We start from the raw sequence: 24,189 nt of genomic DNA, 5'->3' as shown, positions 1-24,189 counted from the left end.
CGAGTTTGAAACTCTTCCAAAATATGAATTTACTAGGCTGCTAAAGCCGCTAAAGTGTTACTTTTTCTTGGAGAATTTCCATGCTAACTGCAGGGAATAAGGAAAAAAAGAAACTTAAACTCTTTCCATTATATATAGTAGAAATATTTATATTCAAGTCGACGTAAGTATATGAAAATCGAAATTTTGAAGGAAAAAAATCAGTTGTTTGCAAGACTGGGCATACTTTTAATCACATTTGTTATTTTATGAAATTTAGAATTATTTATCATTTATTTTTATTTATTAGCTATAATATTAGCAAATACAAACAATAAAAAAATAATAATTGAATAATGACAAAACTAAGGCCCCGTCCACACGTATCCGGAAATTTTTGTATCCGCAATTTTTTTTTTCGGATAAGAAAATGTTCGCGTCCACACGCAGCGTATTCGAATCGTTTTCACTGTCCACACGTATCCGGAAATTTCTTGATCCGCCCTGATGAACGCTAGTGCCTAGTCCCTTTGACGGATAGCTTTTCTTATTGAGCATGCGCAAAATCGTGTTTACGTCAGCGTATTCGAAAATTTGCGGATACGACCGTCCACACGTATCCGTATTCGCAGCGTATTCGAAAATTCCTACTCTGGAGACCGTTTTCGAAAATTTTCCGGATACGGATACAAAAATTTCCGGACACGTGTGGACGCAACCCGTATCTGCAAAAAAACTTTGCGGATACTCAAAAATTTGCGGATACGTGTGGACGGGGCCTAAGAACAACAAGCAAAAAACACACCACCCCTATTGATTGTGTTAGAAAGAAAGAAAAAATCAAACCAAATGAACTCAAAAAAATGTTAGTATCAAAACTACTAATAGTAATTGCCCTATTCCACTATGACGTCACTGCTTGTTTATGTGGGGGCTAGAATCGACAAATCCAATAGAAAATTCAACAAAATTTACTCCTAGCGAAACAGTTTAATCTAAAATGGCCTGGTTTTCAAATATAATATGTGTTAATATGTAGTAAAAAAATATTCTGAGCGTTTGCTGGCTATTCTACTTCTCTTCGTGGATTGATACGAGTTTTAGGACAATTTTCGGTGAATTTGCGTTGATTTGACCCCTTCCGACGACCATGATCCTTTGCGCTTAAACAATAGATTGTTGAAGATTGTTTTAATGTGACGTCATAGTGAAATAGGGCAATTCTAGTTTTCTTTGGCTTTTATATAATTTCGAATATATGGTGACGAAGAAGTATTACATTAACAAAATCCTCTTTGGTGTCTTATCCGGGTTCGATTCCAAGCCTTCTTTCATTTCACTGAGCGAGGGTTTTTCGTAGAGTCTACGGTTTTACTACCTCTGCAAAACAGAAACAGCCAAAAAAATTCTATGAACAAATATATTTGTTTGGCCTTTCCCTCGATTCTAAGGGTTTCTCCGGGCTCCCTCCGATTCGATAAACCTAAATTCGTATTCTATCTGCTGTGAGTTAGCAGTGCCCTGACTTAGATCAACCTACAACAGGTTTGTTGATTCAATCAGTGAATTAGTCATGCCCTAACTTAGATACCTCAGAGTTTTGTGGTTTCACGGTTCAATCGATAAAGTTTTTTTTCTTAAGATTCAAGATATTGAAAAAAGTCTGAAAAGCAGTTTCCATACTATGGAGTCGAAGATGCTCGCGCTCGTTTAGCATGTCCATACTGAGGAAAGTCAACTCTCCAAGATTTCTTTATCCTTTCAAGATTAGGAATCGGGATTTTGATACTTTTTTCGTAGTATGAAAACCGATGCTTTTTTCCATTGACTTCGATATCCTTGTTGCCCTTGGTGTGTTTCTTGGACGCCTTCCATATCAGAGGACGCAGTCCATTGATAATGACAAATAACAACCCCAACACGTCGGCTACTACAGCCATCCACAGATCAAGGTATCCACACAGAGCAACTATTACGGTAGTTATTTTCAAGAGTACAGAGAACACGATATTTTGCTTCACAATCAGACTGCAGAACTTAGCTAGACAGATCAGCTCAGGGATCTTTTCAAGGTCGTTACTCATCAATGCCACGTCTGCAGCCTCCACAGCTAGGGCAGTGCCCCCTGCACCCATAGCCATCCCAACATTCGCCGCGGCCAGAGCAGGGCCATCGTTGACTCCATCGCCAACCATCCCCACCATCAATTGTTGAACACTTGATCGTTGCCATTTATTACGTGAGACATTGTAGCCTAACGCCATCTTACTGTTTTGCTTTTCTTGAATCCATTCAAGTTTGACATGGGGTTTCATCTCAGAGACGCATTCATCTAGTCCAAGGTTCCTGCTCACGGCCTCTGCTGTCCGTGAGTTGTCTCCAGTGATCATGGAGGTCTGGACACCGATGTTCCTCAGCCAATCGAGGCTGGTCGACGTGTTGGGGCGTATGGCGTCAGCTAGAGCTATCATGAGGGACAATCTTTCATTGACACAAACGAACACCACAGTCTTACTCTGCTTGACCACAGCTCATACTTCTCCGCCATTGCTTCAGTTAGAGATGCCCCGCATTGATCAACTATTTCCTTATTAACAACGCGGACAAGTTTACCTTCAATAAGCCCTGATATTCCTTTTCCTTCGTACATCTTGAATTGTGTAACTTTGGGCAGAGTAATGACCTGATTCCTAACCATCTCTGTGACGCATCCCGAGAATTTGTTGACTATTGCCGCGGAAATAGGATGCACAGATTTGCTCTCCAACCCCGCTGCTAAGCGTAGGACATCCCTCTCATTCTCGCCATAAGTGCATTCCATATTCATCACCTGAAATTTCCCTTCTGTCAATGTTCCAGTTTTGTCGAACGCAAGTACCTCAATCTTGGACAACGTCTCCAGGTGTTCACCTCCTTTTATCAGCGCTCCTTTCCGCGCAGCCGCAGTAATGCTACATACGACAGCAATCGGGGTGGACATGACCAGAGCGCAGGGGCAGGCGATGATTAACATGACCAACGCCCTCCGGCCCCATTCTCGGATTTCCTCTAAATAATTGCCAACACCTGCAGCACCCAAAATAGCGGGTACGACAACTACTAGAGCAGCAACCACCACGACGAGTGGTGTATAGTATTTGGCAAAACGATTAATGGTCGCTTCTATTTTTGTAGAGCTTGATTGTGCTTCTTGAACCATCTGCGCAATTTTCCAAACAGTCGAAGTGGAAGAATCTGAAGTAGTTTCAACTTCAATGTAGCCATTTTGGTTGACTGTACCGCTGTAGACCTCAGATGAAATCGTTTTTTCTACGGGTAAAGACTCTCCAGTGATTGAGCTTTCGTCGACCGCCGCTTTCCCCTTGACTACCACTCCATCAAGAGGTATGAGTTCTCCTGGCCTTACTGCTATCAGTGTTCCTATAGCAACACTTTCAATGGGTACACTTTTTCCCGTTTCGACCAGCACCGCGACTTCTGGTCTTTTGAGCATGAGCCTGGAGATAGTCCGCTGTACTCGAAACATGCAGAATTCTTGTAGAGCATGGGCAAAGGTAAAGGCGTAGACTACAGTAACTCCTTCTATCCATTTACTAAGAGTCATTGTTCCTATCATAGCGACTATCATTAGAATATTTATGTCGATTTTTCGTTTTATGACAGCAAAGAACGAGCGTTTCATTATAGGAGCACCTCCAAAGATAATCTCAGCGATAGCGACCTACATATACCATGGCTGTTTGAGAAAAAATCCCGTAACAGCGGTAATAAAAAGACAAGTTTGTAGAAATACATAGATAAAGCCAATTTTGAGAAGCAAGGGGATTTTGTCGTGATCTTTATCGTGATGCGCACCCATTTCCATCACGGATGCTCCAAGGTGAACTCGGTTCAGGCTCTCAACGAGTTCAGTGGATGACGTCACATCGGGGTCATGACGTACGAGCACGACTCGTCCAATGACGTCAATGGCAACATTTTCGACCCCTTGCAAGGGCTTTAGGCATTCTTGAACCAGTTCAGCCTCCAAACCGCAACAGATGTTTTGTACGCGTAGTTTGGTGGTGTGTCGTGGAGGAAGGGTTCCCTTGGCTTTTACTGCTGAGCTAGAACTTTGAGAAGCCGGTTGCTCTTCACTCGATTGTGTAAGCAACAAAGTTCCTTCTTCATCCTTGCAGCAACTTGCTTCAACTTTGGTAGATCCACATTCCCCTTCGTCTTCCTTTTCACAGCATTTGTCATCGTTATCAGTACAGCAGGTTGATCGGCTCTTTTCTCCACTCGGTTCGAGAAATAACACAGTTTCTTCTTCATCCTTGCAGCAACTTACTTCAGCTTTGGTAGATCCACATTCTGCTTTATTTTGCTTCTTTTCACAGCATTTGTTATTCTTGTTAGAACAGCAAGTTGCTTGGCCCTTTTCTTCCCTCGGTTCTGACATCAACAAAGTTTCTTTTTCATCCTTGCAGCAACTTACTTCAACTTTGGGGGATTCACATTCTTCTTTATTCTGCTTCTTGTCACAGCATTTGTCATTCTTGTCAGAACAGCAAGCTGCTTGGCCCTTTTCTTCCCTCGGTTCTGACATCAACAAAGTTTCTTTTTCATCCTTGCAGCAACTTACTTCAACTTTGGGGGATTCGCGTTCTTCTTTATTCTGCTTCTTGTCACAGCATTTGTCATTCTTGTCAGAACAGCAAGCTGCTTGGCCCTTTTCTTCCCTCGGTTCTGGCATCAACAAAGTTTCTTTTTCATCCTTGCAGCAACTTACTTCAACTTTGGGGGATTCACATTCTTCTTTATTCTGCTTCTTGTCACAGCATTTGTCATTCTTGTCAGAACAGCAAGCTGCTTGGCCCTTTTCTTCCCTCGGTTCTGGCATCAACAAAGTTTCTTTTTCATCCTTGCAGCAACTTACTTCAACTTTGGGGGATTTACATTCTTCTTTATTCTGCTTCTTGTTACAGCATTTGTCAGTCTTGTTGGAACAGCAAGTTGCTTGGCCCTTTTGTTCACTCGCTTCGGTAACCAACATAGGTTCTCTTGTATCCTTGCAGCAGCTTTCTTCAGCATTGGTAGATACACATCCTTCTGTTTTTGTCTTTTTTTCACAGCATTTATCATTCTTGTCGGTACAGCAAGTTGCTCGGTTTTTTTCTTTTGACGACGTCTGAACTTTCCCCTTGTCAGATGAACAACAAGCCTTGGGTTCGGAGCAACAAGATTTATCTGTCGCCATTTCGTCTTTTCCCTTCCTTCCTTCCACGCCAGCAGGTTTACTAGGAGCGACTTGCTTACTTGAAGGACAACATTGCTGCCTTTCATAAGACATTATGGCTTCGCTCTCGTCACGAATGTTACTTTCTTTACAAGTATTACTGTCGTCTTCAAATTGTTCACCTTTACAACATGGAGTCATATTCGCACTTTCATCTTTTTTTCGGCAGGAATCAGCTCCCTCATCTAAAAATACAAGATACTTGGTTTTAGTAAGTTTGTTAGGTCTTTTGAAAGTAAGAGGCTATGTTTGGCTTTCATGCATTTGCAGGACCTCTCTGAAAAACGCCTTGTTGATGTGAGCCTCCTGCTTAAACTTTGTTGTTATTATTATTATTATTATTATTATTATTATTATTATTATTATCATTATTATTAATTGGCCTTTTCAAAAACGAGTGGGGGAATGGGTCGAGTATTGTCTCGCAAGGGTTTCTGGGATTGTTACTGGGGACGTGTGTGTTTGTGTACAAAGATTGATAGCAGGATGGCAAGGATTTTACAACCTAAAATTAAAGATTTTTCACCGAATAAAAAGAAGATGCCAGCATCAAAGTTACTGAAACCTATAGAGAAATTTAGCCTCCTCCTCATGCGTCTCTCGTCTTTCTTTCCTTTTTCGTTGAATTGGGATTCCTGTGTCGCGAATTGATATTCCTGTGTCGAAAGAGACTAGGCGAGAGAGAGGAAAGGGGAGACGCCTGCCAAAACCCGGTGCGTATGGAAATCACACTTCACCCAAGGGACATGTTACTTCAGCAGGAGTACCCACGGGACTTTTGTTATCAACATTTATCCATGTAGGGTAGACTGGGGATCGGTGTTGTTGTATGGAATGAACTTCGATCGGCCATGGCTGAAAAACGTAGATATGTCAAGACTGAAATTCCTGTTTGTAGCACGGAATACAAAAATGTTTTGAGAGCAGTTAAAGAAAAGCGATTAGAAGTAGAAGAAAAGGTCCCAGAGATAGAAGCGTTGAAGCATCAGTTCGAGAGTCTTCACGTAACGACGAGATCTAATAAAGACACAGGAAGCCCAATACTCAAAAGGAGAGAAGAGAGATGCATGCGGAGGAGGCTAGTTTTGTCTTACGTAGTTGGCTTCTTTGCAAGGGAAAAAGGTCTCAGAGATAGAAGCGTTGAAGCATCAGTTCGAGAGTCTTCACGTAAGACGAGATCTAATAAAGACATAGGAAGCCCAATACTCAAAAGAAGAGAAGAGAGATGCATGCGTAGGAGGCTAGTTCTGTCTCACGTAGTTGGCTTCTTTGCAAGGGAAAAAACTATTGGAAAACTACAAGTTACTACTTATCGAGTTGTTTCATTGTGTCGTGTAAATGATCTCTTCACAATCCTATGCTAGCCAGAACGTGACAAAACTTCAAGTTGCATTTTTTCATGATCAAGCAGTACTTTTTATACATCAAGTCAGTTGATTTTCATTACACCAAGACCCTTGTGTTCTATGTCTAGTCATTTGTTTCGCTTGTCTAGTCATTTCTTTTTGATATCAAGTGCAATGTTTAAGTTGACAAGCAGCCATCGCAATCAAGTCATTCAGGTCTTTGCGATTTGAGTAGATATGAAGTACCAATTCTACGCCATGTGGATCGTGGATCATGTGGATCGTGGATCAACCCCCCACCCCCATCAGGGTTTTTACAGAGGTGACGTAACGGCTATTCTAAGTGAGGTTCCAGTGAGGTAGGGGGAGGGGTGATCTACATCCAACCATCATGGGAAGACCGGCCGACCGCCCGAGTAGAAGTTCTGATCGAAATCGGGGCCTGGAAAGGTTTGGGGAAGGTGTTTTAAAACACAAATCAAAATCCTTTGTTTAAAAAACGAAGTTTTTGAATTAATGAGCTGACTTCCTTTGTTGGAATGACATGTTTAATTAGCAGACTTAAATAAGAAGCTGTACTTATGTTTTAATTGGTTTATATCGCCTAAACCGCCTTTGTCAGAATCACTGACTAATGTTTAGTTGGCAGGAAGCTTTTGTTGGAGAAGATTAAATCCTGTGTTTCGGCGACTGGTGGTTAGGAGTTATGAATTAATGAGTCTAGCCTTTAGAAGTCATTTTAAGGACTATAAAATCGAAAAATTTCAGACTTTTAGTCACTACAAGCGAACCTTTGAAGAGTGTGGATCAAAACAAGCAAGTAAGTAAAAGGATGGCTTTTCACTGCGACGCATGCGACAAGTCCTTTACAGAAGAGACGAACTTAGTAAGGCACAAAAAGGCTATTCACAGTGGGCGATTATTCACCTGTGAACGATGCGGGAAACAGTTTAATCGGAAGGATGCCCTAAAAAGACATGAACAAGTCTGCGGAGGTGGCTCTTCAAAACGGAAAGTAGAGGAAAAAGAAAACGCCCCACCGATGAAAAAACAGAAGACAATGACCGAGGCAGAAATTATTGAATACGAGGTGAATATAATTCATAATCTAATTTTTGTTATAATCATGTAAACCACAGAATATGTCAATACCTCTACTAACCATAAGATACATAGTTTTTCAAGTCGTCTTATATACCAATTTTTTCGATTTCAGTTAGCAAACATACCGGCGGAGATGTATGAAGAATACGACGGAGAAATTCTGGGGGATAATGAAGTGGTAGGTAAGCCTCTATTATCTTCATATCGGATCTTTGTAGAGTAACTTTTTCTAAGAACTAATTCTTTTCTCTAGGATGATGTACAAATAGGTGGTGGAGAGACTGAAGAATGCGCGCTTGGTGGAAATGTGACCACGTTTAAATATAAACCCAACAAGAATGAAAAATATGATCTGTTGCTCACCCTGCGAGGAAAACGAAAGACCATCATCAAAAAACTGAAAACCCTGCTCAAAAAACATCGCGGGATCAAGTGGTTTCTGTGTGTTAAGGTGAAGATGGTTAAAACGAGCCCCGACGGTCAGGACCAGATCTCAACCCCCCATTTTCGCACCAAATGCTACACTACAGTCAATGATACAGAAATTGAAAAAAACTACGTGCATGGAATGGAAAAGATCAAGAACTCTTTCTTGGAATACCAGAGAGAAGGGTCTGGATGGTTATTGGAAGAGGTAATTAAATTGCACCATCGTTATAGCACAAAGGGGATCACTCGACCGGCGATGATTTTCTGCTGTATGTACATACATTAAAACTGTATATCACCGCTTAATAAAGTATTGTTGCTATCATAGGTGTTGGAAATCGATTTAGGAGTCGCTGCTTACACTCCTCTCGAGGGATCGAGTTACATACCTCTACCCAAGAAGATCAAAGACAAGAAAGCGGTGCTCAACATTCAAAATGAAGATGAAAAATGCTTTTTATGGTCAGTACTAGCGGCGAAACACCCCACTCACTGGAGCCATCACGCAAACCGCGTCAACAATTATCAAAGGTATGAAGCTGAACTAAATATGTCAGGAATCGAGTACCCCGTTAAGATCAATCAAGTGAAAAAATTCGAGAACCAGAATAGAGAAATTAGTATCAATGTCTTTGGGTATGAAAATAAAGAGCTATTTCCCCTTTACATTACGAAAGAGAAGAAAGAATTACATGTGAATTTGTTACTGTTTTCTCAAGATGACACGCGTCACTACTGTTTAATCAGGGATTTAAGTAGATTGTTGGATAGTATGAGTAGAGATGGGCATAGAAAGTACCATTGTATGTATTGTTTGCATGGCTTTGTCAGGCGAGATTTGTTAGAAGATCACGAACCTCACTGTAGAAAACACGGACCCCAGAAAATCCGACTGCCTGACGAAGACCATACAACACTGTCATACAATGACGTACAAAAACAACTGAAAGTACCTTTTATCATTTATGCAGATTTCGAATCGATTTTAGTGAATTGTGATGATACAGAATTAGACCCTAGTACAAGTTTTACACAAAAAACGCAACATCATATACCCAGTGGGTTTTGTTACAATGTAGTATCTACTGTCGAGCAATATTGCTTCCCGCCTGTTCTCTATCGCGGAGAAGATTGTGTCGATAAGTTTTTAGACTGTTTGATTGAAGAACGAAAGCAGATAGGGGAAATCTTGAAGATGGTAGTACCCATGGACATTAGTGAAGAACAGGAGCGGGAGTTTCAGGCAGCAACCCTTTGTCACATTTGTAATGAGGAATTGGGTGCGGACAGGGTAAGGGATCATGATCATTTGACAGGGGTGTACAGGGGGGCGGCCCACAATGACTGTAACTTGAATTATAAGTTTACAGGAAAGATACCCGTTGTTCTTCACAATCTTCGTGGGTACGACTCACATTTAATTCTACAAAAACTCGGAAAAATCAAGGGGGAGAATATTAGTTGTATACCCAATAATACGGAAAAGTATATTTCATTTTCAGTTGGGGATTTAGTATTCATAGACTCACTTCAGTTTTTGAATAGCTCACTAGAGAAATTAGTAATGAATCTAAGTAAGGAAGGAGATGATAAGTTTAAGACCCTGAAGAAGTATGTGGAGAGTGAGAAGGTATCTCTCTTGTTGAGGAAGGGGGTGTACCCCTATGAATACATGAATAGTTTTGGCAAGTTTGAAGAAACCTGTTTACCCCGTATCGATTGCTTTTATAGTTCGTTGATGGGTAGCACGATTTCACAAGCAGACTACGAACATGCACAGAATGTATTTAGAGAATTTCAGTGTAGGAATCTAGGAGACTACCACGACTTGTATTTGAAATCGGACGTTTTACTGTTAGCAGATGTGTTTGAAAACTTTAGAGAAGTTTGTCTGGAGTACTACCAACTCGACCCAGGTCATTTTTACACCTCTCCCGGTCTTTCTTGGTTAGCATGTTTAAAGATGACTGGCGTGGAGTTGGAATTACTCACAGACCCCGATATGTATCTGTTTTTGGAGGAAGGGTTAAGGGGTGGGATTTCGATGATTACACATCGATTTGCAAGAGCGAATAATGATTGATACGTGTAAATAAACAATTGTAAAGTACAAAGTGATGTCTATTGTCTCTCGCACGCTTCAGCCTTCATACAGATGTAGCCGCATAAATTTCGATCTCACTACCACTAGATTCACTGCTTGCACTACGGAAGGGTCTTGTTTCCTCAAGTGTGTAGAGTTCTAGAGGAGGGTCGATGAGGGGATGAGGGTTATGTAATTTCCAAAGATGATGAATAATGCTAGAAATGATGATTACCACCACGATGATGAGCACGGTTCCCACAACAACATAGATGTATAATGTTTCTGACATAACTTTAGAGCTTTTTGGTCTTGAAAACGGAGAGGGTGTGTTGTATTTAGATTTGTGAACTGAAGATGACTGTACAGTACATGAAGAGCTTAGGGTGGGTTGAACTATATTGATGGTTGTTTTCTGGTTGGATGTACTTGGGATGGTGGAAAGAAATACTACAGGAGATTGAGTGTTTGAATTCAGACTTGAATAGGATTGTGAAGATGTAACTATGTATGAAGGACTTGTAATTGGATTTGATGATGTAGGTGAAATCATATTTATCGACGAGATGGAGTTTGTGAAGGCGCTTGATGGTGTGGTAGAAATACAATCTGTTTTGAAAGTCAAGAAAACCGGGAACTTCTGATTAGAAAACATAAGACAATCCAAAGGATTACCTCTTAGATCGATGAATGTGATGTTGGAGTTTTGGAGGCTGGAAGTATTGTTTAAGTAGATAATATGATTGTCTCTTAGAGAAATGCTTGAATACTTGTCCAGTGTTTGAAAACTTGGAAGTTTTGCCAGGCTTAATCCGGAACAGTCAATCAGACCAAGACTTGGTAGACAGATGCACCTTTCATAACAATCACTTCCAGCCTGCGCTGGGATAGCAAATACCAACAAGGGGGCTAAAAACAGCATATTGAGTGTGTCTTGCTTTCCCACACTTAGTGATAAAGTTTACCGAAAGTATGTAAGCCGAGTAGTCATTCATCTTCATAAAAACATGTCAATCAATTTTAAGTTAGAGATACCGATCTGATAAGAGCCTTTGTTATTTTTATTTAGAGTTTTTAAAAACATGTCCCGGTGGTCTCAAATTGTCCCTATGATAGTACTAAATTGTCCCTGTCTTAACAGTTAAAATGTCCCCGTTTTATCAAATTGTCCCTGTCTTAACAGTTAAAATGTCCCCGTTTTATCAAACTGTCCCTGTAATTTCAAAATGTCCCGGTTATCAAACTTAAACAAAAAGTAAAAATAAAAAATAAAAAATTATAACATATAAAATGTCATGTCCCCAAAATATTGAAGCATTCATCATGGTAACACGATACCCTAAAGATTGTCCTGTACCAGGGTGTTTAAAAACAAATCTAGTCAAACTTTCTAATCATTTAGCAAATGTGCATTTCATGTCTAAAGAAGAAAGAAAACCCTACCTTCAAGAGGCAAGACTTTTTTTCAAAGAATATAAAAATGTGAACACTTTAGAGAGTAATCTAGTCCCTCATCAACCTCTGAACGTGATGGATGTTACTTTAAAACACCCAACAAACATCCAAGTGTGTGGTCCGACGTTTTGCGGCAAGTCCTACTGGACTGAAAAACTTTTAAGAAATGTGGATGAAATTCACCGTAGCAGTACACAATCTTTTCAATCTTTTCACTAAACATTTCATCCACATTTCTTAAAAGTTTTTCAGTCCAGTAGGACTTGCCGCAAAACGTCGGACCACACACTTGGATGTTTGTTGGGTGTTTTAAAGTAACATCCATCACGTTCAGAGGTTGATGAGGGACTAGATTACTCTCTAAAGTGTTCACATTTTTATATTCTTTGAAAAAAAGTCTTGCCTCTTGAAGGTAGGGTTTTCTTTCTTCTTTAGACATGAAATGCACATTTGCTAAATGATTAGAAAGTTTGACTAGATTTGTTTTTAAACACCCTGGTACAGGACAATCTTTAGGGTATCGTGTTACCATGATGAATGCTTCAATATTTTGGGGACATGACATTTTATATGTTATAATTTTTTATTTTTTATTTTTACTTTTTGTTTAAGTTTGATAACCGGGACATTTTGAAATTACAGGGACAGTTTGATAAAACGGGGACATTTTAACTGTTAAGACAGGGACAATTTGATAAAACGGGGACATTTTAACTGTTAAGACAGGGACAATTTAGTACTATCATAGGGACAATTTGAGACCACCGGGACATGTTTTTAAAAACTCTAAATAAAAATAACAAAGGCTCTTATCAGATCGGTATCTCTAACTTAAAATTGATTGACATGTTTTTATGAAGATGAATGACTACTCGGCTTACATACTTTCGGTAAACTTTATCACTAAGTGTGGGAAAGCAAGACACACTCAATATGCTGTTTTTAGCCCCCTTGTTGGTATTTGCTATCCCAGCGCAGGCTGGAAGTGATTGTTATGAAAGGTGCATCTGTCTACCAAGTCTTGGTCTGATTGACTGTTCCGGATTAAGCCTGGCAAAACTTCCAAGTTTTCAAACACTGGACAAGTATTCAAGCATTTCTCTAAGAGACAATCATATTATCTACTTAAACAATACTTCCAGCCTCCAAAACTCCAACATCACATTCATCGATCTAAGAGGTAATCCTTTGGATTGTCTTATGTTTTCTAATCAGAAGTTCCCGGTTTTCTTGACTTTCAAAACAGATTGTATTTCTACCACACCATCAAGCGCCTTCACAAACTCCATCTCGTCGATAAATATGATTTCACCTACATCATCAAATCCAATTACAAGTCCTTCATACATAGTTACATCTTCACAATCCTATTCAAGTCTGAATTCAAACACTCAATCTCCTGTAGTATTTCTTTCCACCATCCCAAGTACATCCAACCAGAAAACAACCATCAATATAGTTCAACCCACCCTAAGCTCTTCATGTACTGTACAGTCATCTTCAGTTCACAAATCTAAATACAACACACCCTCTCCGTTTTCAAGACCAAAAAGCTCTAAAGTTATGTCAGAAACATTATACATCTATGTTGTTGTGGGAACCGTGCTCATCATCGTGGTGGTAATCATCATTTCTAGCATTATTCATCATCTTTGGAAATTACATAACCCTCATCCCCTCATCGACCCTCCTCTAGAACTCTACACACTTGAGGAAACAAGACCCTTCCGTAGTGCAAGCAGTGAATCTAGTGGTAGTGAGATCGAAATTTATGCGGCTACATCTGTATGAAGGCTGAAGCGTGCGAGAGACAATAGACATCACTTTGTACTTTACAATTGTTTATTTACACGTATCAATCATTATTCGCTCTTGCAAATCGATGTGTAATCATCGAAATCCCACCCCTTAACCCTTCCTCCAAAAACAGATACATATCGGGGTCTGTGAGTAATTCCAACTCCACGCCAGTCATCTTTAAACATGCTAACCAAGAAAGACCGGGAGAGGTGTAAAAATGACCTGGGTCGAGTTGGTAGTACTCCAGACAAACTTCTCTAAAGTTTTCAAACACATCTGCTAACAGTAAAACGTCCGATTTCAAATACAAGTCGTGGTAGTCTCCTAGATTCCTACACTGAAATTCTCTAAATACATTCTGTGCATGTTCGTAGTCTGCTTGTGAAATCGTGCTACCCATCAACGAACTATAAAAGCAATCGATACGGGGTAAACAGGTTTCTTCAAACTTGCCAAAACTATTCATGTATTCATAGGGGTACACCCCCTTCCTCAACAAGAGAGATACCTTCTCACTCTCCACATACTTCTTCAGGGTCTTAAACTTATCATCTCCTTCCTTACTTAGATTCATTACTAATTTCTCTAGTGAGCTATTCAAAAACTGAAGTGAGTCTATGAATACTAAATCCCCAACTGAAAATGAAATATACTTTTCCGTATTATTGGGTATACAACTAATATTCTCCCCCTTGATTTTTCCGAGTTTTTGTAGAATTAAATGTGAGTCGTACCCACGAAGATTGTGAAGAACAACGGGTATCTTTCCTGTAAACTTATAATTCAAGTTACAGTCATTGTGGGCCGCCCCCCTGTACACCCCTGTCAAATGATCATGATCCCTTACCCTGTCCGCACCCAATTCCTCATTACAAATGTGACAAAGGGTTGCTGCCTGAAACTCCCGCTCCTGTTCTTCACTAATGTCCATGGGTACTACCATCTTCAAGATTTCCCCTATCTGCTTTCGTTCTTCAATCAAACAGTCTAAAAACTTATCGACACAATCTTCTCCGCGATAGAGAACAGGCGGGAAGCAATATTGCTCGACAGTAGATACTACATTGTAACAAAACCCACTGGGTATATGATGTTGCGTTTTTTGTGTAAAACTTGTACTAGGGTCTAATTCTGTATCATCACAATTCACTAAAATCGATTCGAAATCTGCATAAATGATAAAAGGTACTTTCAGTTGTTTTTGTACGTCATTGTATGACAGTGTTGTATGGTCTTCGTCAGGCAGTCGGATTTTCTGGGGTCCGTGTTTTCTACAGTGAGGTTCGTGATCTTCTAACAAATCTCGCCTGACAAAGCCATGCAAACAATACATACAATGGTACTTTCTATGCCCATCTCTACTCATACTATCCAACAATCTACTTAAATCCCTGATTAAACAGTAGTGACGCGTGTCATCTTGAGAAAACAGTAACAAATTCACATGTAATTCTTTCTTCTCTTTCGTAATGTAAAGGGGAAATAGCTCTTTATTTTCATACCCAAAGACATTGATACTAATTTCTCTATTCTGGTTCTCGAATTTTTTCACTTGATTGATCTTAACGGGGTACTCGATTCCTGACATATTTAGTTCAGCTTCATACCTTTGATAATTGTTGACGCGGTTTGCGTGATGGCTCCAGTGAGTGGGGTGTTTCGCCGCTAGTACTGACCATAAAAAGCATTTTTCATCTTCATTTTGAATGTTGAGCACCGCTTTCTTGTCTTTGATCTTCTTGGGTAGAGGTATGTAACTCGATCCCTCGAGAGGAGTGTAAGCAGCGACTCCTAAATCGATTTCCAACACCTATGATAGCAACAATACTTTATTAAGCGGTGATATACAGTTTTAATGTATGTACATACAGCAGAAAATCATCGCCGGTCGAGTGATCCCCTTTGTGCTATAACGATGGTGCAATTTAATTACCTCTTCCAATAACCATCCAGACCCTTCTCTCTGGTATTCCAAGAAAGAGTTCTTGATCTTTTCCATTCCATGCACGTAGTTTTTTTCAATTTCTGTATCATTGACTGTAGTGTAGCATTTGGTGCGAAAATGGGGGGTTGAGATCTGGTCCTGACCGTCGGGGCTCGTTTTAACCATCTTCACCTTAACACACAGAAACCACTTGATCCCGCGATGTTTTTTGAGCAGGGTTTTCAGTTTTTTGATGATGGTCTTTCGTTTTCCTCGCAGGGTGAGCAACAGATCATATTTTTCATTCTTGTTGGGTTTATATTTAAACGTGGTCACATTTCCACCAAGCGCGCATTCTTCAGTCTCTCCACCACCTATTTGTACATCATCCTAGAGAAAAGAATTAGTTCTTAGAAAAAGTTACTCTACAAAGATCCGATATGAAGATAATAGAGGCTTACCTACCACTTCATTATCCCCCAGAATTTCTCCGTCGTATTCTTCATACATCTCCGCCGGTATGTTTGCTAACTGAAATCGAAAAAATTGGTATATAAGACGACTTGAAAAACTATGTATCTTATGGTTAGTAGAGGTATTGACATATTCTGTGGTTTACATGATTATAACAAAAATTAGATTATGAATTATATTCACCTCGTATTCAATAATTTCTGCCTCGGTCATTGTCTTCTGTTTTTTCATCGGTGGGGCGTTTTCTTTTTCCTCTACTTTCCGTTTTGAAGAGCCACCTCCGCAGACTTGTTCATGTCTTTTTAGGGCATCCTTCCGATTAAACTGTTTCCCGCATCGTTCACAGGTGAATAATCGCCCACTGTGAATAGCCTTTTTGTGCCTTACTAAGTTCGTCTCTTCTGTAAAGGACTTGTCGCATGCGTCGCAGTGAAAAGCCATCCTTTTACTTACTTGCTTGTTTTGATCCACACTCTTCAAAGGTTCGCTTGTAGTGACTAAAAGTCTGAAATTTTTCGATTTTATAGTCCTTAAAATGACTTCTAAAGGCTAGACTCATTAATTCATAACTCCTAACCACCAGTCGCCGAAACACAGGATTTAATCTTCTCCAACAAAAGCTTCCTGCCAACTAAACATTAGTCAGTGATTCTGACAAAGGCGGTTTAGGCGATATAAACCAATTAAAACATAAGTACAGCTTCTTATTTAAGTCTGCTAATTAAACATGTCATTCCAACAAAGGAAGTCAGCTCATTAATTCAAAAACTTCGTTTTTTAAACAAAGGATTTTGATTTGTGTTTTAAAACACCTTCCCCAAACCTTTCCAGGCCCCGATTTCGATCAGAACTTCTACTCGGGCGGTCGGCCGGTCTTCCCATGATGGTTGGATGTAGATCACCCCTCCCCCTACCTCACTGGAACCTCACTTAGAATAGCCGTTACGTCACCTCTGTAAAAACCCTGATGGGGGTGGGGGGTTGATCCACGATCCACATGATCCACGATCCACATGGCGTAGAATTGGTACTTCATATCTACTCAAATCGCAAAGACCTGAATGACTTGATTGCGATGGCTGCTTGTCAACTTAAACATTGCACTTGATATCAAAAAGAAATGACTAGACAAGCGAAACAAATGACTAGACATAGAACACAAGGGTCTTGGTGTAATGAAAATCAACTGACTTGATGTATAAAAAGTACTGCTTGATCATGAAAAAATGCAACTTGAAGTTTTGTCACGTTCGGGCTAGCATACAATCCTACATTGTTTGGGCATTTGTTGTAATGACATTGATTCCCGAAAGGTAATGGCACGGCGTATATGGTACATTGCTTTATATTGTTATCAATAAATATAGTGTTTAGTGATCCATGTGTTTTTTGACATATACATAAATTATCATACGCTGTTCTCCTTGATCAGTCAATTGATTTACTTTTCCCCCCATATTTTATTGCGACTTTCATAAACATGCGAACTCTGTTTCTGTGTTTGCTGCCGCCAGTCAAAAATAGGAAAGGTGCCGACTGATTAGGATTGACTGACGGCAGTAAAAACAAATTTCATCGTGCAGCTCGAAGACGCAGAGTTCGCATGTTTATGAAAATCATAGCAGCAGGCAAACAGACGATATAAAATCATAAGCGTGAAGAAACTATCCTCATTTGCATTCAATTTTAATATTGTTCTAACATCTACATCTACATTTAATAAAATAACTACTTGGATTATCTTTATTTTTTATTCAATCTATCAGTCCTGTACTTATTGGTCTCCATTGGCTTCCAGTCAAAGCTCGTATTGATTACAAAATACTCCTGACTTTTTAAAGCACTGAACAATATGGCTCCGGTCTATATAACTGAACTTCTTAAAAGATACAATCCAACGCGCACACTACGTTCTGCTATTCAAAATCAATTAATCATCCCAAAAACTGCCAGTAAAACTCTGGAACAAAATTCGCTCTCTGGAACAAAATTCCTCAAGAGATAAGAGCCTTCTTGAGCTCACTTAATTTGTTTAAATCTAAATTAAAAACTTATCTATTTCGTAATTATAGTTTTTACCTAGCAAATCATTTTATTCCATGCATTATATTATCTTTTTTTTTTATATAAGAAATTGTAATATTATATATAGTTGTTAACCTGTCATTTTTGGTGTAATTTCTTTCTTCTATTGTAAAGTATTGAAACTTGTTAAATACTCAATAAATTATCATTATTATTATTATTATTATTATTATTATTATTATTATTATTATATATATATTATTATTATGAAAATGCTACATGGCGTCTGGAGGTGAGGACGTGTCTTCTAGCTCTGGGGTGCTTTTTAATTTTTCTGTTGTTAATTGACCCTGAAAGGAAATGTCAAGGAAAGGAAAACGAACGAAATGGACAGAGGGAATGAACAGAGATGTTTTAGAATGTAAGGAAAGAGCATTCGAAATAATATCTTCGAAGGATCCACCGCTTAACCAAAATGGCAGAAAGAAAGGCTACATTCAAATAATGGCGGAGCTATGGGAAGAGAAAGGCTATGGAAGCCTTGGTTTAACCGGCCAAAACTTGAGAGATCAAGCCTCAAGACTGCAAAACACACAGAATTGCTCTAATATGACGATTTTAACACAAGAAACCGAAGAAAATATCGAACAAAATGAGGACGAATATGCAGCTAATCAACCAAGACCGACACCGAATTTGCATACTAGTGAATTGCAATCCCCTGAGGCATTTCTCGACAAAGAAGGAAAAACCTCAAGCAAAATTCAGCCAAATCTACCTGACTTTGATGTGCTTTCCTCTAAAATAAAAGAGAAAAGTTGGGGGACCATAACTCAAGAACAGTTCTGTAAACAAATCCAGGACATCTACGATGAAATTGTTCATTTTAAACGAAATATCTTCAATATACCATCGGGTAAAGCAGGCAAGAATTTCATAACCGAATTGACGTATTGGCTAAAGCAATTAAATTCTAATACAGATCTAAATTATATTGCCTTGAAAGCCTTTATGGTGCTCCCAACGTTGATTCTACAAAAACCCTCAGTGACATCTAAAAGCAAGGAACACAGTGAGGCTATTGAACGGAGGTTGTCCTTATGGAGAGCGGGGGATCTATCTCTCCTGTTGAAAGAAATAAGGTTCATACAGAGCAGGTTTAGCAAGACGAGGAAAGCAAGATCTATGGAAGATATATCCAAAGTATTCGCCAATCCAGTTATGCAAGGAAAGCTATCAGCCGCTATAAAACTTCTTGACAGAGAGACATCTACAGGTGTCCTTACTTTATCACCCGAAGTCTTAGAGGAGCTCAAAGAGAAACATCCTTCAGCTGCTGACATCGAAGATGAAAGCCTCTTGAATGGTCCCCTGGAACCTAATCCTCATGGTATCTTTGACTTAATCGATGAACAAATGATCTACAATGCAGCAATGAGGACAAGAGGATCTGCCGGACCTTCAGGAATGGATGCCGAACTTTACCGAAGAGTACTCTGTTCAAAGAATTTTAAAGCCGAAGGAAAACTACTGAGAGAAGAAATAGCAATTATGACCAGAAATCTATTAAAATCTTCATACCATCCAATCCTGCTAGAGAGCTACACCGCATGCAGGCTCATACCTTTGGATAAGAATCCCGGAATTCGACCCATAGGAGTAGGAGAAGTTCTACGGCGAATTATCGGTAAAACAGTGTCTGCATTCTTTAAAGAAGAACTAAAACAAGCAGCAGGTCCCCTACAAGTTTGTGCTGGACACAGTGGAGGGGCCGAAGCCGCTATTCATGCAATGAGCCAGATCTTTAGTGAAGAGGATACAGATGCAGTACTACTGATCGATGCAAGTAACGCCTTCAATCAGATGAACCGGTCAGTAGCCATGCATAATATCCGGATTACCTGTAAAGAAATATCCTTGTACGTAATTAATACTTACAGAAGCCCTTCCAGGTTGTTTATATGTGGTGGTGGAGAGATCCTATCTCAGGAGGGCACCACACAAGGCGACCCATTAGCCATGCCATGGTATTCGGTAAATACATCCACAATAATTCAAACTTTAAGAACTTTTATTCCTGAGGTAAAGCAGGTGTGGTTAGCTGATGATTCTGCGGGAGCAGGAAGAATTGTCTCTTTATTTAATTGGTATAAAAGCCTGGAACAAGAGGGCAAAAAGTATGGATATATTGTTAATGGGTCCAAAAGCTGGTTGATCATGAAGTCGGAAGCTTTGGCTTTGGAAGCGAAACAGGTATTTGGAGAAGAGGTTAACGTCACAAGCGAAGGCAAACGTCACCTTGGAGCTGTTATTGGATCAAAGATTTATAAAGACCAATTTTGCAACGAGAAAATCTACAAGTGGAAAGAAGAATTACAAACCCTCTCAGAGATTGCAAGGTGCCAGCCACAATCGGCCTATATCGCATTTACAAAAGGATACAAATCCAAGTTTACATACTTCATGCGAACAATTGAATCTTTTGAGGACTATACTGATCCTGTTGATAATGTGATAAATGAAATGCTTCTTCCAACGCTTTTTGGTCAGACGGAACCACTACCTGAAGAGCTGAGTAGGCTTTTTACCTTATCCCCTGCGGAAGGAGGCTTAGGGATGCCTGCACTAAAAGAAGAGGCTCCACAGCAATATGCGGCAACACTTCTAATAACAGCTTCACACACTGAGGCTATTAAAACGCAGAGCAAAACGATGTATACGACCACAGAAGATGTGAAAAAACAACATCAATCACTAAAAGCTGAAATCTCTAAATCGAAAATGGATGAAATCGATGCAGCATTACCACCTGACATACTCCGTCAAGTAACCCAAGCAAGAGACAAAGGAGCAAGCTCATGGCTCAATGCGCTACCAATTAAAGAACAGGGACTTACTTTGAATAAACAAGAATTCAGAGATTCTCTTTGTCTGCGTTATAATATACCGTTATCGGGTTTACCAAGTACCTGCGCTTGTGGTACAACCTTTTCGGTAAGCCATGCACTATCTTGTAAAAAGGGAGGATTTGTTGCACAAAGGCATGACAATGTCCGTGATCTACTTGCCATACTTTTAAACAAGGTTTGCAACAACGTTCAAAAGGAGCCACAGCTTATCCCATTGGATGGCGAACAATTTAATCTAAAATCTACTAGCACAAGTCAGGATGCAAGGCTCGACATCAAAGCTGGATCGTTTTGGGCACAGGGAGTAACTGCATTTTTTGATGTAAGAGTATCGCATGTTAATTCCAAGAGCAACCAAAACAAATCCACTTCTACAATCTTCAAGGATCAAGAAAGCGAAAAAAAGAGAAAGTACCAGCAAAGAGTAATCGATGTCGATATGGGAACTTTTACGCCCTTAGTTTTTGGTACAAATAGAGGAATGGGGCAGAATGCCAGATTTTTCTAAAGCACCTTACTGAGAAATTAACCAAGAAGACAGGGGACACATATGCAAGTACTATAACATGGATTAGAACTCGATTATCTTTTGAAATAATTAAGTCAGTACACATGTGTGTCAGGGGGACAAGAACCCCTTTTTTTATGGACAATGAATTCTTGAATGACTTTAATCTTAACGCCAATGTAGCGGAAATTTAGAAATATTTAGATTTTAATAATAATTGTATAGTTTTAATATAGTATTATATCAGTGTGAAGAGCTGGACTCGTGTTTTGAGCTATTAATTTATTTTACAAATATGTTTTCATAGATAAATAAGTATATATTATATAGATTTGTTATTTTATATTCATAATCTTTTCTTTTTTGTTTTATAATTATAGCAATATTCTTATCACGTCTCATATTATAATGAATTATTAGTTAATTATTATTGTCAATAAAGTTATTTATAATAATAATAATTATTATTATTACTATTATTATTATTATTATTATTATTATTATTATTATCGAAACTAACCGATATCGAATTTATTCACCTACGAATTTGCCAATGTGCGTAAATGCTAGTACGTGTCTCTTGGGCTAGTTTTCCCTCCTGTTGGACGAAATTCTGGAAAGAGCTTTGGAATGGCTTTTTGGATGATCGATCAACCTCAGCATCAGTTAGGGGGACCCGCGGAGGGGGTACCGTATGAGTCGGGTATTGCCCCCGACAAGTACCATCCGGCTCCCGCGGGTATTACCCGTAAGGTCCCTATGTGAATTGCCTGCGTAATTCGATTTGAAAAGCTCTCTACGGGTTTTATCGGTGCCCCGCAGTTCTAAGTTAAGATATTTTTCTTATATACGATGCACGAATGTAAAGAGTTTGCTTATGACTTTTGTGTAAAGTGCTTGAAACCCAAGTTTAAGCCTACTAAGCCAAATAAGTATATTTGTTGTGGTAAAAAAATGCAAATAGAAGATGACACGTCAGCACAGTGTTACGAGTGTGGTAAGAACATTCGCAATGCCGTACCTTGTGCTACCAGGGAACAATATTACTCTAACGGAGGTCGTAAGAAGACCCCATACAAGAGAATAATATACTTTAGAGACTGGATGAGTCACATCCAAGGTTTACGCCCGATATATCTTGACAAGCAAGTAAAGAAGAAAATCATAGAACACTTAGAAGAGCCAACCCCGCAAAGCTTAAGGAAGACATTGAAAAAATTAAAGCTAGGGAAATATTACAAAGGTATTCCCTACCTTTTGTCTGAAATTACCGGCAAGTCTATTCCAGAAGTGTCTGAAGATACTATGAGCAGAGACGAGTGGATGTTTTGTCGGCTGGATAAGGATATTCCTTATTACCCTGACGTAATTTACGAAATATTTTACAAAATAGACCCCAAGCACCCCATGTTAGGATGGATTCCGAGAAAATAAAAATGCAAAACTGGCGTTTGTTTTGCCAGAAACCCCACTGGGGAATGCATCGCGCAGAACACCAAGCTATCCCCAGTGGGGTTTTTTGCATTTTGGGCTTACGGGGCTTATTTCGTCCCGCGCCAGAGGCCCTCTAGTACACACATATATCTTTCTTTCGACCCCCCAGGGGGTGAACTCCGGACGGCGTCCCGAGACACCCCCTGACTTTTCCAACTTTTCCTCGCGAAATCCCCCGTCGCAGGGTTGAATCGCACTTTCTATTTTTCCTTATCCACCCCTCCCACGGTTGCAGTGAGTGGGGGAGGCTTTTTTTTCACTCACAGCAACCGGTCCAAATGTGTCTGCAGCAAGGCTTGAACTCTGGGCCTCCCCAGATCCAGATAAATAGAAGATGACACGTCAGCACAGTGTTACGAGTGTGGTAAGAACATTCGCAATGCCGTACCTTGTGCTACCAGGGAACAATATTACTCTAACGGAGGTCGTAAGAAGACCCCATACAAGAGAATAATATACTTTAGAGACTGGATGAGTCACATCCAAGGTTTACGCCCGATATATCTTGACAAGCAAGTAAAGAAGAAAATCATAGACACTTAGAAGAGCCAACCCCGCAAAGCTTAAGGAAGACATTGAAAAAATTAAAACTAGGAAAATATTACAAAGGTATTCCCTACCTTTTGTCTGAAATTACCGGCAAGTCTATTCCAGAAGTGTCTGAAGATACTATGAGCAGAGACGAGTGGATGTTTTGTCGGCTGGATAAGGATATTCCTTATCACCCTGACGTAATTTACGAAATATTTTACAAAATAGACCCCAAGCACCCCATGTTAGGATGGATTCCGAGAAAATAAAAATGCAAAACTGGCGTTTGTTTTGCCAGAAACCCCACTGGGGAATGCATCGCGCAGGACACCAAGCTATCCCCAGTGGGGTTTTTTGCATTTTGGGCTTACGGGGCTTATTTCATCCCGCGCCAGAGGCCCTCTAGTACACACATATATCTTTCTTACGACCCCCCAGGGGGTGAACTCCGGACGGCGTCCCGAGACACCCCCTGACTTTTCCAACTTTTCCTCGCGAAATCCCCCGTCGCAGGGCTGAATCGCACTTTCTATTTTTCCTTATCCACCCCTCCCACGGTTGCAGTGAGTGGGGGAGGCTTTTTTTTCACTCACAGCAACCGGTCCAAATGTGTCTGCAGCAAGGCTTGAACTCTGGGCCTCCCCAGATCCAAAGTCCAAGAACACAAGCGAACGCCAGACACAGGGCGCTTACGTATGTGAAAATTATTATATTTATGTCTTGCACTCTAATTTGCATATGACCCAGACAGCCGGCGTTCAATATGTAAATAGAATCCTTTCACGCCTTTTTAAAAGCAGATGTTTACTGAGCAAGCTTTCTTTGAAGCTCTTCTTTTGCCTCCTGGTAG

At 39.8% G+C, this 24,189-nt stretch overlaps 4 protein-coding genes across 4 annotated transcripts; 2 read left to right on the top strand and 2 right to left on the bottom strand.

The window, feature by feature from the left end:
• Positions 1-306: 306 nt before the first annotated feature.
• Positions 307-22,659, bottom strand: LOC116287899 (uncharacterized). The gene is given in 3 exon segments (XM_089025254.1): positions 307-2,503; positions 2,506-5,442; positions 22,569-22,659. Coding segments are annotated over 2 exon segments (3,735 nt in total). The 5' UTR covers positions 5,399-5,442; positions 22,569-22,659; the 3' UTR covers positions 307-1,661.
• Positions 6,710-10,250, top strand: LOC148904540 (uncharacterized). The gene is made up of 4 exons (XM_089025325.1): positions 6,710-7,693; positions 7,820-7,885; positions 7,961-8,341; positions 8,465-10,250. The coding sequence occupies exons 1-4, from the start codon at positions 7,436-7,438 to the stop codon at positions 10,217-10,219; spliced, it is 2,460 nt and encodes an 819-aa protein (XP_088881451.1). The 5' UTR covers positions 6,710-7,435; the 3' UTR covers positions 10,220-10,250.
• Positions 13,530-17,063, bottom strand: LOC148904539 (uncharacterized). Its single transcript, XM_089024991.1, has 4 exons — positions 16,056-17,063; positions 15,864-15,929; positions 15,408-15,788; positions 13,530-15,284 (listed from the first exon to the last, which is right to left on the bottom strand). The coding sequence occupies exons 1-4, from the start codon at positions 16,311-16,313 to the stop codon at positions 13,530-13,532; spliced, it is 2,460 nt and encodes an 819-aa protein (XP_088881117.1). The 5' UTR covers positions 16,314-17,063.
• Positions 18,193-21,441, top strand: LOC148904538 (uncharacterized). The gene has a single exon (XM_089025266.1). The coding sequence runs from the start codon at positions 18,258-18,260 to the stop codon at positions 21,312-21,314; it is 3,057 nt and encodes a 1,018-aa protein (XP_088881392.1). The 5' UTR covers positions 18,193-18,257; the 3' UTR covers positions 21,315-21,441.
• Positions 22,660-24,189: the final 1,530 nt, after the last annotated feature.

This window comes from Actinia tenebrosa, unplaced genomic scaffold (genome assembly GCF_029948245.1).
Source record: "Actinia tenebrosa isolate PJP-AT-01 unplaced genomic scaffold, QUT_ActTen_1.0 PGA_scaffold9__36_contigs__length_13948895, whole genome shotgun sequence".
Lineage (NCBI taxonomy): Eukaryota > Metazoa > Cnidaria > Anthozoa > Actiniaria > Actiniidae > Actinia > Actinia tenebrosa.
The sequence above is the reverse complement of the archived record's forward strand: the minus strand, read 5'-3'. Positions and strand labels throughout refer to the sequence as shown.

Bases quoted from the DNA above. Each gene is read 5' to 3' on its own strand.
- LOC148904540 (XM_089025325.1), top strand. From the start codon at position 7,436: ATGGCTTTTCACTGCGACGCATGCGACAAGTCCTTTACAGAAGAGACG. The intron at 7,694-7,819 runs GTGAATATAATT...TTTCGATTTCAG, and splicing joins CAGAAATTATTGAATACGAG to TTAGCAAACATACCGGCGGA. The intron at 7,886-7,960 runs GTAGGTAAGCCT...TCTTTTCTCTAG, and splicing joins TTCTGGGGGATAATGAAGTG to GATGATGTACAAATAGGTGG.
- LOC148904539 (XM_089024991.1), bottom strand. From the start codon at position 16,313: ATGGCTTTTCACTGCGACGCATGCGACAAGTCCTTTACAGAAGAGACG. The intron at 15,789-15,863 runs GTAGGTAAGCCT...TCTTTTCTCTAG, and splicing joins TTCTGGGGGATAATGAAGTG to GATGATGTACAAATAGGTGG. The intron at 15,285-15,407 runs GTAATTAAATTG...TTGCTATCATAG, and splicing joins CTGGATGGTTATTGGAAGAG to GTGTTGGAAATCGATTTAGG.
- LOC148904538 (XM_089025266.1), top strand. From the start codon at position 18,258: ATGTCAAGGAAAGGAAAACGAACGAAATGGACAGAGGGAATGAACAGA.